At 51.5% G+C, this 16,650-nt stretch overlaps 2 protein-coding genes and 1 pseudogene across 4 annotated transcripts in view; 1 reads left to right on the top strand and 2 right to left on the bottom strand.

The window, feature by feature from the left end:
* Window positions 1-7,602, top strand: part of LOC105465374 (synaptonemal complex central element protein 2) — a 19,307-nt gene extending 11,705 nt beyond the window's left edge. The window contains exons 3-6 of the mRNA XM_011713827.2: window positions 2,275-2,449; window positions 6,024-6,212; window positions 6,571-6,684; window positions 7,294-7,602. Of these exons, the coding sequence (XP_011712129.2) occupies window positions 2,275-2,449; window positions 6,024-6,212; window positions 6,571-6,684; window positions 7,294-7,338 (523 nt within the window). The 3' untranslated portion in view covers window positions 7,339-7,602. The remainder of the gene's footprint in view (window positions 1-2,274; window positions 2,450-6,023; window positions 6,213-6,570; window positions 6,685-7,293) is intronic.
* LOC105465245 (glutaryl-CoA dehydrogenase) lies at window positions 6,719-16,650 on the bottom strand. 3 transcript variants are annotated; one of them, XM_011713578.3, is made up of 11 exons: window positions 16,439-16,650; window positions 16,311-16,346; window positions 15,853-15,996; window positions 15,672-15,734; window positions 13,596-13,766; window positions 10,837-10,966; window positions 10,537-10,753; window positions 9,958-10,061; window positions 9,544-9,669; window positions 9,109-9,269; window positions 6,719-7,212 (listed from the first exon to the last, which is right to left on the bottom strand). In XM_011713578.3, exons 1-11 carry the CDS (start codon window positions 16,527-16,529, stop codon window positions 7,139-7,141), a joined length of 1,317 nt encoding a protein of 438 aa, XP_011711880.1. In that variant the 5' UTR covers window positions 16,530-16,650; the 3' UTR covers window positions 6,719-7,138. The 3 variants fall into 3 exon arrangements, with proteins under 3 accessions (XP_011711880.1, XP_011712037.1, XP_011711962.1); XM_011713735.3 differs by having other exon boundaries at window positions 16,132-16,346; window positions 16,439-16,547; XM_011713660.2 differs by lacking the exon at window positions 16,311-16,346.
* Window positions 10,977-13,586, bottom strand: LOC105465179 (small ribosomal subunit protein eS6-like; annotated as a pseudogene).

Genomic DNA, 16,650 nt, shown 5'->3' with positions numbered 1-16,650 from the left:
CTCAGCCATAAAGTAAAGAGAACAGCAGACGACCCAAGTGTGGTCGTGAGGCTGCACGAAGAAAAGGCATGTGGCTTAGCTCAGTGCCGGGAACATGGCTGAGGAAATATTAGCTGTGACTCACAGGGGCAGCTCTACCTGGCCAGAACCACTAACTGATCAGACATCAAACAGGTCAAATAAACCAGAGAATCAGAAGAAGAAAAAATATGTCTTAATTTAAAATACCAATGGGTTGCCTTATCAGATCACAGTATAAACTTCATTCACAATGCATTACCCACAATTTTCAGTTCTGTTTTAAATTTATTTTAATTTAATTTATTTTTGAGATGAAGTCTTGCTCTGTCGCCCAGGCTAGAGTGCAGTGGCACGATCTTGGCTCACAGCAGCCTCTGCCTCCCGGGTTCAAGCAATTCAACTACCTCAGCCTCCCGAGTAGCTGGGATAACAGGTGCCCGCCACTGTGCCCATCTAATTTTTTGTATTTTTAGTAGAGATGGGGTTTTACCATCTTGGCCAGGCTGGTCTCGAACTCCTGACCTTGTGATCCACCCACCTCAGCCTCCCAAAGTGCTGGGATTACAGGCTTGAGCCATCATTCCTGGCCCCAGTTCTGTTTTTAAAGCAGAGAACAAAACCTTGGCAGAGCAATCTATATGCAGAATTTTTCTAGATTTTTATGATCTTTGCTTCAATTTTAGTCATCTCCCCCATACCCAACCGAAGTTCCATTTTATTACATTGAATATTATGAAGTTACATAACATTACATATTACTCAACATTTTTCATTCTCTTTAGCTTTTTAGACAGTTGTCACTCTTCTGCCACTATTTCACTGGTTAACACAATATTTGAATTATATCATTAGTTACATGTACAGCATGGGATCAACAACTTTTTGCGTGTGTGCACATTTCTTTAAATGCTCTTTAAATATAATTCAACAGGTATTTACCTCACCTGGTGGGAGCAAGGAGGTGTAAGTACTCTGTAGCCCCAGGTGGTGAACACCACCCAGTAGGTTTGGAAAGGGATGCAGCAGGTTAATGACAGGACGGTCACTTAAGAAAGCATCAGGCTGGGTGCGGTGGCTCACCCCTGTAATCCCAGCACTTTGGGAGGCTGAGGCAGGAGGATCACTTGAGGTCAGGAGTTCGAGACCAGCCTGGCCAACATGGTGAAACCCTGTCTCTACTAAAAGTACAAAAATTAGCTGGGTGTGATGGTGTGCACCTGTAGTCCCAGCTACTCGGGAGGCTAAGGCAGGAGAATCGCTTGAACCCAGGAGGTGGAGGTTGCAGGAGATTGCTGATTACATCAGTCAGGCACAGTGGCTCATACCTGTAATCCCAACATTTTGGGAGGCCAGAAGTTTGAGAGCAGCCTGAACAACATAGTGAACCCCAGTCTCTATTTAAAAATTTTAAAAATTAGCTCTGCATGGTAGCACGTGCTTGTAGTCCCACCTATTCAGGAGGCTGAGGTGGGAGGATCACTGGAGCCTGCGAGGTTGACACTGCAGTGAGCTATGATTGTGCCATTGCACTCCAGCCTGAGCAACAGAGCAAGACCTGTCTCTATAAAAAAAAGGAAGAAAGAAAGCATTGATACTATTATTGGTATTCCAAAGAAGCGAGTTGGTGTCATAAAATAACAGTGGGCTTTGGGGTCAGACAGACCTCCTTGGTCTGGAACCTTGTGCATATTTAGTCGTGCGTCTTGGTCTGTTTTTTCAGCTATAAAATGCGGTGCCATTCTCATCGTTCAGGGCATGTGTGTGAATGGAATAACCTAGGAAGCATGCCTCGTATCACCCATGGAAGGCAACAATGTGGGTCCCCTCCCACCATGTAGCTCTCTCAGATCAGCTAGTCTTGGAAGAGTCTGGTGCTGATCTCAGTGTCCTGTACTTTTTTTTTTTTTTTTTTTGAGATGGAGTTTCGCTCTGTCACCCAGGCTGGAGTGCAGTGGCATGATCTTGGCTCACTGCAACTTCACCTCCTGGGTTCAAGCAATTCTCCTGCCTCAGCCTCCCAAGTAGCTGGGACTACAGGTACATGCCACTGTGCCAGGCTAATTTTTTTTTTTTTTTTTTTTTTTAGTAGAGACGAGGTTTCACCATGTTGCCAGGCTGGTCTCGAACTCCTGACCTTGTGATCCGCCCACCTCGGCCTACAAAGTGCTGAGATTACAGGCGTGAGCGACCGCACCCGGCCGCATCCTGTACTCTGTGAAGTCAGGTTTCTTGCCCTTGTGTCGCCATCTCCAGTGCCAGTTGCCAGCTGACAGTGCTGGAAGGGAAGTCGGGACTCTACTTCTCCTCTCTGGACTCAAGCATCGACATCCTGCAGAAGAGAGCCCAGGAGCTGATCGAAAACATCAACGAGAGCCGGCAAAAGGACCATGCGCTCATGACCAACTTCAGGAACAGCCTGAAGACCAAGGTGACAGACTTCACCCAGCGAGAGGGGGGATTCCTTATGCAAAAGGGGAGGGAATGAACCACTGATGAATGTCTGTTGTACACCAGGCACGGTGCTAGGCCATTCACACACAGCACAGGCGCTCCTCCACGTATGATGGGGCTACATCCCAATAATCCCATTGCAAGTTGAAAATGCTTTAAGTGAAAAATGTAGTAAGTTGAACTGTAGTAAGTTGGGGACCATCTGTATCTCAATTTACCCTTAGAATAGTCCTACAGTGAAGAGATTGGACCCATTTTATAGATAAGGCTTGGAAATGAATGATTTGCCTGATGAGAGAGCCAGGCTGAAGGAGCAGGGCATTGGATACCCTCCTGCCTCCAACACCCAGCCCTCTTACTTCACACAAGGTCAAGCAGCCATGGGAGTAGGGGGTCAAGGCATAACTTGCATTGTCACAACCGTATGTCCAGCAGAAGCCATCGAATGGGCTGTGATGGGGCAGTGGAGGTTTTTCAACATGCCTGGGGCTTACGTCTTACAAAAGCTGGTGTGATGTTCAGGTCTTACATGAATGGTTGCGCCTGATGCCTGTTCAAAATATATAATGGGGGGACCAGGCACAGTGGCTCATGCCTGTAATCCCAGCACTTTGGAAGGCTGAGGCAGGTGGATCACTTGAGGCCAGGAGTTAAGAGACCAGGTTGGCCAACATGGTGAAACCACATCTCTACTAAAAATAGAAAAATTGGCTTGGTGCAGTCACTCTGCACTGCAGCCTGGGCCAGAGAACAAGATTTTGTCTCAAAAATAAATAAATAGGGGCCAGGTACAGTGGTTCACGCCTGTAATCCCAGCACTTTGGGAAGCTGAGGTGGGGGGATCACAAGGTCAGGAGATGGAGACCATCCTGGTCAACATGGTGAAACCCCGTCTCTACTAAAAATACAAAAATTAGCTGGGCCTGGTGGTGCGTGCCTGTAATGCCAGCTACTCGGGAGGATGAGGCAGGAGAATTGCTTGAACCTGGGAGGCGGAGGTTGAAGTGAGCTGAGATTGTGCCACTGCACTCCAGCCTGGTGACAGAGCGAGACTCCATCTCAAAAAAAAAAAAAAAAAAGAAGAAGAAGAAGAAGAAAAAGGAGACTGCTTCTTTCTTTCTGGTTTTCTTTTCTTTCTTTTTTTTTTTGAGACAGTCTCGCTCTGTTGCACAGGCTGGAGTAGTGGCACGATCTTGGCTCACTGTCTCGAAAAAAAATTAGCCAGGCATGGTAGCACATGCCTATAGTTCCAGCAAACAAACAAAAAAATACATAATGGGTCATGTGAGTGGGACAGCTTGCTGATTCTAGGTGTCTTGATGACAGATTATTTTCTTTTTTCTTTTTTTTTTTGAGACAAGACTTGCTGTTGCCCAGGCTGCAGTGCAGTGGTGGAATCATAGGTCACTGCAATCTTGATCTCCTGGGCTCAAGCAATCCTCATCTCAGCCTCTCGAGTAGCTTGAGACTATAGGTGTGCAACATCAAGCCCGGCTCACTTGTTTTATTGTATTGTATTGTTGTGTTCTGTTGTTGTGTTGTATTGTTGTGTTGTGTTGTGTTGATTTATAGTTTTAGAGGTGGTGTCTCACTCTATCGCCCAGGCTTAGAGAGCAGTGGCACGATCATAGCTCACTGGAGCCTCAAACTCCTGGGCTCAAGTGATCCTCCCACCTCTGCCTCTTAAGTAGCTGGGACTACAGGTGTGCACCACCTTGCCCAGCTAATTTTCTTTAAACATTTTTTTGTAGAGTTGGAATCTTGCTATGTTACCCAGGCTGGTCTTGAACTCCTCACCCCGCTGCCTTGGCCTCTAGTAGAAAAGATACAAAAACATTTATTTATTTATTTATTTTTTTGATACACCACCCAGAGGCCACTTTGTTGGATGCCTCTTCTATTCTGTGTACTTTCTTCCTAACCTGGCTGAGCTTGTCCTGTACAGTTCTGTGACATGCATCCCTAGGTGACACTGTCATCATCTGAACATCATAGAGTGAATTTACACAAACCTAGATGGTATAGTCTACTACACACCTAGGCTACGTGGAAGAGCCTATTGCTCCTAAGCTACAAACCTGCACACAGCTTGTTACCTGTTACCATACTGAATACTGTAGGCACTTATAACACGATGGTAAGTATTTGTGTATCTAAATATATCTAATCACAGAAAAGGTACAGTAAAAATATGGCATTATATTCTTATGGGCCATCATTGTATATACAGTCTGACATTGACCAAAATGTCAATATGCAGCACACGACTATATATACTTTTGCCTGTTAAAAAAATTTAACAGGCCAGGTGCGGTGGCTCATGCCTGTAATCTCAGCACTTTGGGAGGCCGGGGGGGTGGGGGTGGATCACCTAAGGTCAGGATTTTGAGACCAGCCTGGCTAACATGGTGAAACCCCATTTCTACTAAAAATACAAAAACTTAATTGGGCGTGGTGGCGCTCGCCTATAATCCCAGCTACTCGGGAGGCTGAGGCAGGAGAATCCCTTGAACCCAGGAGGCAGAGATTGCAGTGAGCTGAGATCATGCCATTGAACTCCAGCTTAGGCAACGAGAGTGAAACTCCGCCTCAAGAAAACAAGAAAATTTAACATATAGGCAATCTGACCCCCAGTCACTGCACTGCGTTTTAGTTTTTGGTGTTTTTCTTTTCTTTTTTTGAGGTAGGGTCACTCAGGCTGGAGTGCATTAGTGTGATCATGACTCACTGTAGCCTCTAACTCCTGGGCTCAACTGATCCTCCTGCAACAGCCTTCCGAGTAGCTGGGACTGCAGGTGCCCGTCACCTATGCCTTGCTAATTTTTTTTTTTTTTTTGAGATGGACTTTCACTCTTGTTGCCCAGGTTGGAGTGCGATGGCATCATCTTGGCTTACCGCAACCTCCACCTCCCCAGTTCAAGCAATTCTCCTGCCTCAGCCTCCCAAGTAGCTGGAATTACAGGCGCACGCCACCATGCCCAGCTAGTTTTTATATTTTTAATAGAGATGGGTTTCCACCATGTTGGCCAGGCTGGTCTTGAATTCCTGGCCTCAAGTAATCCACCCACCTCGGCCTACCAAAGTGCTGGGATTACAGGCATGAGCCACCATGCCTGGCCTATTTTGCCATTTTCTTTCTTTCTTTCTTTTTTTTTTTTGAGACGGAGTCTCACTCTTGTCCAGGCTGGAGTGCAGTGGTGGAATCTCGGCTCACTGCAACCTCCACCTCCTGGGTTGAAGTGATTCTCCTGCCTCAGCCTCCCGAATAGCTGGGATTACAGGCATGTGCCACCATGCCCAGCTAATTTTTGTATTTTTAGTAGAGACGGGGTTTCACCATGTTGGCCAGGCTGGTCTTAAACTCCTGACCTCAAGTGACCCACCTGCCTCTGCCTCCCAAAGTGCTGGGATTATAGGCGTGAGCCACCATGCCCGGCCTATTTTGCCATTTTCATAAGATAAATTACAGAAATCTAAGAAACCCACTTAACACATATGTGTTGTGATACCTCTTGTTTGATTTTCCAAGAACACATCTTATTCTTTAAAAGGTTTCGGATCTGACAGAGAAATTAGAGGAGAGGATCTATCAGATTTATAATGACCACAACAAGATCATCCAGGAAAAGCTCCAAGAGTTCACCCAGAAAATGGCAAAGATCAGCCATTTGGAGACAGAGCTCAAACAAGTCTGCCACAGCGTGGAGACTGTGTACAAAGACCTGTGTCTCCAGCCTGAGGTATGAGGAAACTCACATGGGGGGCGCTGCCTGAGGAAGAGGACAGGGATGGCCCAGCCAAGAGTAAATGTGAACAGAAACCAGGCACCCAGCACTGACCCCACCAGGCCACAGTCCCTGCAAAGCCCCTGGTGCACTTACCATCTTGTTTGTGGTCCCCTATAACATGGTGTGTCTGAGCTGAGAAGCCAACCCGTTGTCATGTCCCACTGTTGTATGAGCAGCTCTGTGGTGACAGAAAGGACAAAGTCCCCTGCACCCCTGCCACTCAGAAATCATACCCTCTGCCCACAGCCCTGAGCCCTGCAGCCCTGGCACAGCCTGTCACTGCTAACCTGGGTTTCCTTTTTCACACCAGAGCCTAAGACTCAGACGGGGGCCAGACCACTCTAGGGGGAAGTCCTCACCACGTCCCAGCGACTCACAGCCCCCAGACGCGTTCGTTTCTTCCGTGGCTGAAACTACTTCTCAGGTAGTTACCAGTAAACTGGCCTGACACCTTGGGGTCAGATGTGCAGCTCTTTATTTTCCTCTCCCTCACTCCGCTCCAACACCCAGCATAAGGCACTACCCCCAGACGGGAGGGACGGAGGGCACACTGTGAACTCGGTGTGAGGGGTCGGCTGGAGCAGACGGAGTTGCTTCAATGTCACTCTCCTCTCAAGAAAAGCTGCTATTTCAGGGTAAATGGAGTCTGTTCTCATCCATGGTTAAAAGTGGATTGAGACGCTCTACAGAGAATTCCATCTTCTTTTTAAGGAACACATCCGAACGACTTCAAAGGGAAATTTTGATATTTAAAAATCAGTGTCTCTCACTTCCCACGCCATCCGCCACCTCCCTCTCAGAGCATGGCGCTCCTGCGGTCCAGCCAGGCCTCTCTCCAGAAAGGGGCTTCAGAGTTTTGGGCCCCTGATGGGACGGGCTCACTTGCTGGCCGTGAATGCCTGGATTCCCGTGATAGCTCTCCCAAGGATCAGGGCGTGAATGTCATGTGTACCTGGACAAGATTAATATAGAGTTGGTTTGGAGTCTTCACGGCTCACAACTTCCTTTAAAATGAATTTTCATGTCCCCCCAGGCCACTGCTTCAGAAGAACAGACCCACAGAGATGGTGAATGCTGACAGCTGCCGGGAGACTCACGCCTTAGTGACAGCCTCCAGAAGACTGTGAGGCCACCATTTGGGCCACACTGAGAAATTGTTTTTCATGGTTCTATAATGCATCTTGGCAGAAAAAAAAACAAAAACCCAAAGCTCCTTGTGCTGAACTCCCAAAACATAGCAAGTCCAGCCCCTGCCATGGGCCCAGCCTTCATGCTCCCCACCCTTGGCAAGTTCTCCTCACCCCGAGGCCCACAGTTTATTAAATGTTTGATTTTCAACCTGGCCACGCTTCCTTGCTGCAGAGGCTAAAAGCACCCCTGAGCTCCAGAGAAACACAGCAGGCCCTTTCTTACCCTTGGGAGGGACGGGAGGGACAGCACGTCGGAAAAGTAGTCACTTGCCTCAGCTGACCTCTGCCCACCTGAAGCCACCTCTCCCAGAGAAGAGGTCGCTTCTCCCACACCTCACGCCCTGGTGTCTCATCCTTTGCTCCTCCCCAGCTCCATGGAGCAGAAGGCAAGATTGTAGCCTCCTTTTTAGAGCCAATTCTGTTTACTTCCTAAAGTACAAACCTATTTTTTTTTTTGTTTTGTTTTTGAGATGGAGTCTCGTTCTGTTGCCCAGGCTAGAGTGCAGTGGCGCGATCTCGGCTCACTGCAAGCTCCGCCTCCCAGGTTCATGCCCTTCTCCTGCCTCAGCCTCCTGAGAAGCTGGGACTACAGGCGCCCACCACCACGTCCGGCTAATTTTTTGTATTTTTAGCAGAGACGGGGTTTCACTGTGTTAGCCAGGATGGTCTCGATCTGACCTCGTGATCTGCCCGCCTCGGCCTCCCAAAGTGCTGGGATTACAGGCTTGAGCCACTGCGCCCGGCCTTTGTTTCTGTTCTTTTTGAGACAGTCTCACTCTGTCACCCAGGCTGGAGTGCAGTTGCACAGTGATCATTGCTCATTGTAACTTCTAACTCCTGGACTCAAGCAATCCTCGCACCTTAGCCTCCAAAGTGCTGGGATTACATGTGTGAGCCACTGCGCCCAGCCTGTAAAGCACCAAATCTGACTCATGCCATCTCTGCATAAAACCGTCTCACGGCGCCCTCTGCTTGTCCTCAAGGTCATTCTCACACTTGTAGGATCCCCCCACCCACCAGCTGCCAGATCTGGGGCTGTGGCGCAGGGAAGGCACCCCTCCTGCATTTGCTGTCCTCTGTCTGGAAGCCTGTCTGCCGGCGGGGGGGTCCTCATACCTCCCTCTGTTCCTGCATAGTGCACACTGGGTTTGCACTTTATTTTTTTTAAGTATCTTTTTCCACATCTGTCTTCCCACCAAGCAAGGGGTTCTGGGCCGCCATGTAAATCACCATCAGTTGCAGGGTGCAAACACCGTCATCTGAAGATGACTTTTGTCTCTTAACATAAAATGGAGCGTTGAGTCCTGCGTGTAGCTTCGCTCACACCCACCAGCCTGCTAGGAGTTGGGCCTCATCCCTGGGCTGCCTTCGGAGCTTACCTGTCTCAGGAACATTCCTCATCCCCAGCATGTGGGAGAAAGAGCTGGGAGCCCCTCGCAAGGCATGATGGGGCCTCCATGTGGTGCATGAAGCACTTCACTTCCACAGTCCCCGTGTACGCAACTCCAGATGAGGGACAGAGGGGTGAGGCTCGCCCCAGGCCACACTGTCACTTAGTGATAGGTGGAGTCAGACTCAGGCCTGTCCCCGTACCACCTCGCTGTACCCCCACCCCAGACACTGAGGCTGCAGTGAGCCCTCTGAGGTCCAGCTCCCACCTTCGTAGGTGTTCACAGCCTCCAAGTTCATGGCGTGCCGGATCACGTGATACTCGTCAGAAATCCCATTCCCCCCCAGCATGTCTCGGGCCTGGCGGGCGATGTCCAGGGCTTTCCCACAGTTATTCCTCTTCAGCAGAGAGACCATCTCGGGGGCAGCCCTGGGAGCAGCATATGAGGGTAACAAGGACTGGGGATCCTGGCATCCCGATGCCCCAAGCAAACCTAGCCTGGGGTGGGGATTCCCTGATGCAGCCAAGCTCCCAATGAGGGACCAGTGGGGCTGTCCTCAGCCCAGCCCATCAAAGACAAGAGGGAGAGCAGAAAGTTCAGGTCCCTGGGGCCACCAGGCAGAAAGGACCTTTCTCTCCAGGAAAGACACAAGGTCCTCCACCCACAGCTGCCGTCCCCCAATCCCCACCACACAACCCCTACTTGTCCTGGTCCTTCAAGCGGCCGAGCTGCAGGCAGGCGTGAAGGCCCAGGGTAATCTCAGTGAGCATGTCTGCCAGCTTCTTCTGAATCAGCTGGTTCCTGGCCAGCGGGACACCAAACTGCATCCTACAGGGGCAATGGCAGGGTAAGGGTGAGGGGAGGTCCGCTCTCCCACCCCGTCCCTGTCCTGGGGCCCCCTGCTCTAGGAAGCCTCCCAGGCTGCCTCAGTGCCCCCGAGCCCGCCCTGGCCCTGCTGTTGACTCAGCCCATGACTGCTCAGAAGGACGTCACTGGTCATTCCAGAGCAAGGAACTCAGGCCTGGTGGGTGGGGGCTGGGGAGTCACCCATGGGGTAGAGAATGAAACCCAAGCTGCCCCACAACCCCAGGGGATCTCACTGCAGCCCCCACACACCTGTCCAGGGCGTACTGCCGTGCTGTGTGCAAGCAGAACTCCGAAGCTCCAAGCACACCCCACGCGATGCCGTACCGGGCGTTGTTCAGGCAGCCGAAGGGACCCTGTAGGGTTGAGATGGCACCTCAGCCCCACCCAAGAGACACCAAGAATGCCTATGTAGAACCAACTCTGAAACAGGGAAAGCCTCCTCCCCAGCCACCCCACGCAGGGGGTTCACATCACAGATGGCCCTGGCACCGACGCTCGGTGCCTGCTCACTTGGTTTGCACACAGTCCCACCCAGCCTGGGATCTGGGTTCCATGCTCAAAGCTAGGAGGCTGATGGATGCCAGAAGATGCACTGTGAGTCAAACGACTGAGCTGGTTCAGGCCCATGTGTCCCGGGCAGAGCCGGGATGAGCGAGACGGTCACCAAACAGGGGCAGTTTTCAGCACATCAGTGAGTCCGGCTGAGTAAGAATCACCGCTGTGTGGGCTCCACAGGAACAGGGAGCTGTGTCCCCAGCACGGAGCCTGCCTGACAAAGCCACACCCGCAGGTGACCCAACACCCATTCCCAAAGTGGCTGCCACTCACCCCCAGGCTGGATGCACCAGGGAGCATGTTCTCCTCTGGCACCTCCACGCCATCCATGATGATCATGCCTGTGGCTGAGGCCCGCAGCGAGAACTTGCCCTGGATCCTGGGGGCCGAGAGACCTCGCATCCCCTTCTCCAGCAGGAAGCCCCGAATGCAGCCATCTTCACACCGAGCCCACACTACAAACAGGTCGGCCATAGGCGAGTTGGTGATCCTGGGGATGGAACAGTCGGTGAGGGGTCTGACGAGCGTCTCTTTGCCCCTGTTCACCGCCTGCCCACCGCCTAGACCCCTTACCAGGTCTTGGTCCCGTTGAGGGTGTAGCTCTTGTTGGATGAGTTGTAGCGGGCTCTGGTCTCCATGCTGCTGGGATCACTTCCGCTGTTGGGCTCTGTGAGCCCGAAGCAGCCCAGGAGCTCTCCCTTGGCTGCAGGCACAAGACAAGGTCACATGGCTGCCTGCTCCCCAATACATCCCCTCACTCAAAAATTATCCTTGTGGCAGGACGCAATGGCTCACGCCTGTAATCCCAGCACTTTGGGAGGCCGAGGCGGGTGGATCAATTGAGGTCAGGAGTTCGAGACCAGCCTGGCCAACATGGGGAAACCCCATCTCTACTAAAAATACAAAAAAAAAAAAAAAAAATAGCCAGATGTGGTGGCGTGTGCCTGTAATCCCAGCATTCAGGAGACTGAGGCAGGAGAATCGCTTGAACCTGGGCAGGAGAGGTTGCAGTGAGCCAAGATTATGCTACTGCACTATAGCCTGGGCAACAGAGAAAGACTCCATCTCAAAAAAAGAAAAAAAATCCAGCCTGACCAACATGGTGATACCCCATCTCTACTAAAAATACAAAAAATTAAACCAGGCGAGGTGGCTCACACACGTAATCCCAGCACTTTGGGAGGCCGAGGCGGGTGGATCACTTGAGGTCAGGAGTTTGAGACCAGCCTGGCCAACATGGTGAAACCTCATCTCTACTAAAAATACAAAAATTAGCCAGGCATGGGTAGCAAGCACCTATAATCCCAGTTACTCAGGAGGCTAAGGCATGGGAATTGCTTGAACTGGGAAGCCAGAGGTGGCAGTGAGCAAAGATGGTACCACTGCACTCCAGCCTGGGGGACAGAGCAAGACTCTGTCTCAAAAAAGAAAAAAAATTACCCTTGCCCCTGAGTCAGGCCTCATAACTAAGTTAGGTCTGGCCCTGCTGTCAGGAGACAGGTTACCCCAAAGTCATGATCACAATGTCAAGATGAGGAGGGGAACCCAGGGAGTCAGGAAGGAGTTGGCCAAACTGGAAGGGCGTGAGGAGTTAAGCAGGAGGAGGCTGTGGGGAACAGCAGTGCCAGGAGAGGGAACAGATGTGCAAAGGACTGGCGGTACTTCTGGAGAATTTCCAGGAGCTAAGTCTGGCTGGGAGGAGCACGTGAGTGGCCAGAGAAGAGGTGGGAAGGTCAGCAGAGGCCTGGTTACATAGAGCCTTGTGGGTTTTTTTGTTTGTTTGTTTTGTGAATCTGATCTTATTTATTACTCAAAAAATCTTACTTCTGACTGGATTCAGACTTAGAAGTAGAAGCTCGCAGAGAGGACAGTCTGCGTCTCTTTGCGATTTGTCCCTGGTGCTTCTCCTTAGCCTCCTTCTTGGCCAAAAGTTTAGCATATTCTGCAGCCTCTTCCTTATTTTTCTTAGTACACTGCTTCTTCCGAGCAATACACTGCTGTTTATGCTGCAGGACATGTAGAGTAACAAGACGCTGAATCTTGGGTGCTTTGGTCCTAGGTTTCTTATCTTCTTTGTTTAAAGGCTTTCTTACAACATACTGGCAGACATCATCTTATTTAGAGAGATTGAAAAGTTTACAGATTCTGCTAGCTCTACTGGGCCCCAGGCAATGAGACACTGTAGTATGAGTCCAGGAACATCCTTCTCTCCTTTTTGTTTTTTAAAATAACCAAGTTGAGAATGCTCAGATTGGTATCCACAATGCAACCACGAACTGATTTTCTCTTTCTTTCTCCAGTTCTCCTTGGTCTGTAACAGGAATGCCCCTTACTCAGTAGCAGGTGGACACGTCCGTGGGTCAAGACACCCTGCTTCATGCGGAAACCTTGTTTTGTTGTTCCCACCACTGATTCGGACCACATAACCCTTCCATTCTTCACCCAGAGCGTCAGCAGCAACTTCTGTGGCCATATGCCTCTCCTAAACAGTACAAAGTTTGCGTTCATCATCCACTTCAATGAGTTTCTGGCAGCCAGTGGCTGGGAAGGAGATGTTCAGCTTCATCATGAAGCAGCTGAACGCCTCCGAGGCGCCATGGAAAAGAGGGTCAACGTCCGCTTAGCTCAGGCCACATAAGCACTTTCCTTTTTTCTTTTTTTTTTGAGACGGAGTCTCGCTCTGTCGCCCAGGCTGGAGTGCAGTGGTGCGATCTCGGCTCACTGCAAGCTCCGCCTCCTGGGTTCACGCCATTCTCCTGCCTCAGCCTCCTGAGTAGCTGGGACTACAGGCGCCCGCCACCACACCTGGCTAATTTTTTGTATTTTTAGTAGAGACGGGGATTCACCGTGGTCTTGATCCCCTGACCTTGTGATCCGCCCGCCTCAGCCTCCCAAAGTGCTGGGATTACAGGCGTGAGCCACCGCGCCTGGCCCTTTTTTTGTTTTTTAATAGACATGGGGTCTCCTTATGTTGCCCAGCTGGTCTCGAACTCTTGGGCTCAAGGGATTTTCTCACTTCACCCTCCCAAAGTGCTGGGATTATGGTGTGAGCCACTGCACATGGCCAGCAGGGACCTGGTGGACTTTACACTTTGGGCTGGGCTGGGGAACATAGAAAGTGTAGGGAGATGATGGTGGTCACAGAGGGGGACAATCAGGCTGGCCAGGGATCAGATCTCTAGGTGAAGCCCAGGGTCTGGCAGGGGGTCCAGGTGGCCACTTATGCTATCTTTGAGATAGGGACAGAATAGATTCAGGGGACAGCCCCACCCTTGAGTTCCAGACCTCAGGGACTATCTTCCTTCCACCAGGCCCCATGGCCAGCCACTCACCCAGCCGGGGCAGGTACTTCTGCCGCTGTTCCTCGCTGCCATAGGCATAGATGGGGTGCATGACGAGGGAAGACTGGACACTCATCGCTGACCTGTAGCCACTATCCACCCGCTCCAGCTCTCGGGCCAGGAGCCCATAGGCCACAGACGAAACCCCAGCACAGCCATATCCTGGTGGCAGTAGGAGGGGAAAGCAGGACAATAGAGAACACCGCCCTGCCCAGCTAGGACCCAAGAGACAGGGCGGGATAGGGACACACAAGGAGGCAGGCACCAAGCTGGCCCTAGCTGAGGTTTATTCATTTCATCTCCATAGCCACTTTCAGAGGGTGGGACAACAGCCCCACTTTACAGACTGGGAAATTGTGGCTTAGGGAAAGAAGGGGGCTTTCAGTAAGGCAGGAGGATCGCTTGAGACCAGCCTGGGCAACATAGTGAGACCCAGTCTCTAAAAAAAGAAACAAAGGGGCCGGGCATGGTGGTTCAAGCTTATAATCCCAGCACTTTGGGAGGTCCAGGCGGGTGGATCATCCAAGGTCAGGAGTTCAAGACCAGCCTGGCCAACATGGTGAAATTCCATTTGTATTAAAAATAAAAAATTACCATCCTGGCTAACACGGTGAAACCCCGTCTCTACTAAAAAATACAAAAAACTAGCCGGGCGAGGTGGCTGGCGCCTGTAGTCCCAGCTACTCGGGAGGCTGAGGCAGGAGAATAGCGTAAACCCGGGAGGCGGAGCTTGCAGTGAGCTGAGATCCGGCCACTGCACTCCAGTCTGGGCAACAGAGCGAGACTCCGTCTCAAAAAAAAAAAAAAAAAAAAAAAAAAAAATTTGCTAGGCATGGGGGTGCGCCCCTGTAATCCCAGCTACTTAGGAGGCTGAGGTGGCAGAAGTGCTTGAACCTGGGAGGAGGAAACTGCAGTGAGCCAAGATCATACCACTGTAATCCAGTAATCCAGCCTGGGTAACAGAGCGAGACTCCATCTCAAAAAAAAAAAAAGAAAAAGAAAAGGGCCGGGCAACGGTGGCTCACACCTGTAATCCCAGCACTTTGGGAGGCTGAGGCAGGTGGATCACCTGAGGTCAGGAGTTCGAGACTAGCCTGGCAAACATGGTGAAACCCCGTCTCTACTAAAAATACAAAAATTGGCCAGGCGCGGTGGCTCAAGCCTGTAATCCCAGCACTTTGGGAGGCCGAGACGGGTGGATCACGAGGTCAGGAGACTGAGACCATCCTGGCTAACACGGTGAAACGCCGTCTCTACTAAAAAATACAAAAAACCAGCCGGGCGAGGTGGCGGGCGTCTGTAGTCCCAGCTACTCGGGAGGCTTAGGCAGGAGAATGGCGTAAACCCGGGAGGCGGAGCTTGCAGTGAGCTGAGATCCGGCCACTGCACTCTACCCTGGGCAACAGAGGGAGACTCCGTCTCAAAAAAAAAAAAAACAAAACAAAAACAAAAATTAGCCAGGCGTGGTGGCGGACGCCTTTAATCCCAGCTACTCGGGAGCCTGAGGCAAGAGAATCACTTAAACTCGGGAGGTGGAGGCTGCAGTGAGCCAAAATCTCACCACTGCACTCCAGTCAGGGCAACAAGAGCAAAACTCTGTCTCAAAAAAAAAAAGGCTGAATGCGGTAGCTCATGCCTATAATCCCAGCACTTTAGGAGGCTGAGGTGGGTAGATCACCTGAGGTCAGGAGTTTGAGACCAGCCTGGCCAACATGGTGAAACCGTGTCTCTACTAAAAATACAAAAATTAGCCAGGCATGGTGGCAGGTGCCTGTAATCCCAGCTACTAGAAGGGCTGAGGCAGGAGAATCGCTTGAGCCTGGGAGGCGGAGTTTGCAGTGAGCCAAGATAGTGCCACTGCACTCCAGCCTCGGCAACAGAGGGAGACTCCAGGGGAAAAAAAAAAAAAAAAAAAAAAAAAAAAGGAAAGAAAAGGAAAGGAAAAGAAAGAGAAAGAAGGGAAGGAGGGAGGGAGGAGGAGGGAAGGAGGGCGGGAGGGAGGGAAGGAGGAAGAAGCTTTCAGAATACAGAGGGGTCTGCAGTGTGTGGAGAGACACTTGTTCCTACCTTTGATGGTGGGGCCCAGCACACCCAACTCCCCCATCTCCGAAATGATCTCCCGATGAAAAACTGCAAAGGGACAAGTGCCCAAATTCAGGCCCAGCCCCAAGGACAAGGGGGCCTTGAGGCGGGGTGGCTGTGGCTCCAGGGGGAGGAGCAGCCTCAGGGCACCCACCAGCCCGCCCACCTTCGTTGCGATTGGCCAACAGGATGCGAGGCATGAGTCTCTCCTGGCAGTAGGTGCGGAAGGTGTCCCTGATGAGGATCTCATCTGTGGTCAGCTGTTCCTCCAGCACCAGCGGGTCCCGCCAGTCAAACTCGGGACGCGAGGCTGGGAAGGGGAGAAGGAATTCGCTTCGGTCCAGTCCGCCCGATCACTATGCCCTCCCTTCTCGGACCCTCATCAGCCCTACCGCTCCACACCCATGTCGCCTCCCGGGTACTGCGAGCTGCAAACGAGACTGACCAGGTGAACTTTCTCCGGCCCCGCAGGCACAGCGCACTCACTGCCTTAGTGCCTCTGACCCTGGCCACGACCCTGCCACCCTGCTCGGGCAGCCCTCGGATTCTGGGACAGAGTCCACCTAGGGCAGACAGACAGCTGAACAGAGGCAGCAGACACACGGCGCGACCAGAGGTCCTTACACTTGGCCAGTTGGCTCTGTGTCCTCCCGCCTTTCTCTGCAAGCACAGAACGGGAAAGTCAACCCCGGAAAGTCCCTAAGCCCCCAGTTCCTCACTCCTTCCCTCCACACTCCCGACCCCGCACTGACCGGTCTGCGCCGCCGACGAGACCCACGTGCGAAAGACGCGCAGGCCGGGAACGCGGCTCAGCAGCTGCACGGAGACGCCTCTCAGGGCCATGCTCTCTCAAAGCGAGAGGAGCAACGACGGCGACCTACAGGAACCACCTACGGCTGGAGCCACCTTACCTTCCTTAGCTGGTACCTCCCAGCTCACTGCCGAGGCTAGAGTGCAACTGACG

Source organism: Macaca nemestrina, chromosome 20 (assembly GCF_043159975.1).
Source record: "Macaca nemestrina isolate mMacNem1 chromosome 20, mMacNem.hap1, whole genome shotgun sequence".
Taxonomy (NCBI): Eukaryota; Metazoa; Chordata; class Mammalia; order Primates; family Cercopithecidae; genus Macaca; species Macaca nemestrina.
Note: the sequence above shows the minus strand (reverse complement) of the source record. Positions and strands in the feature narration are given on the sequence as shown.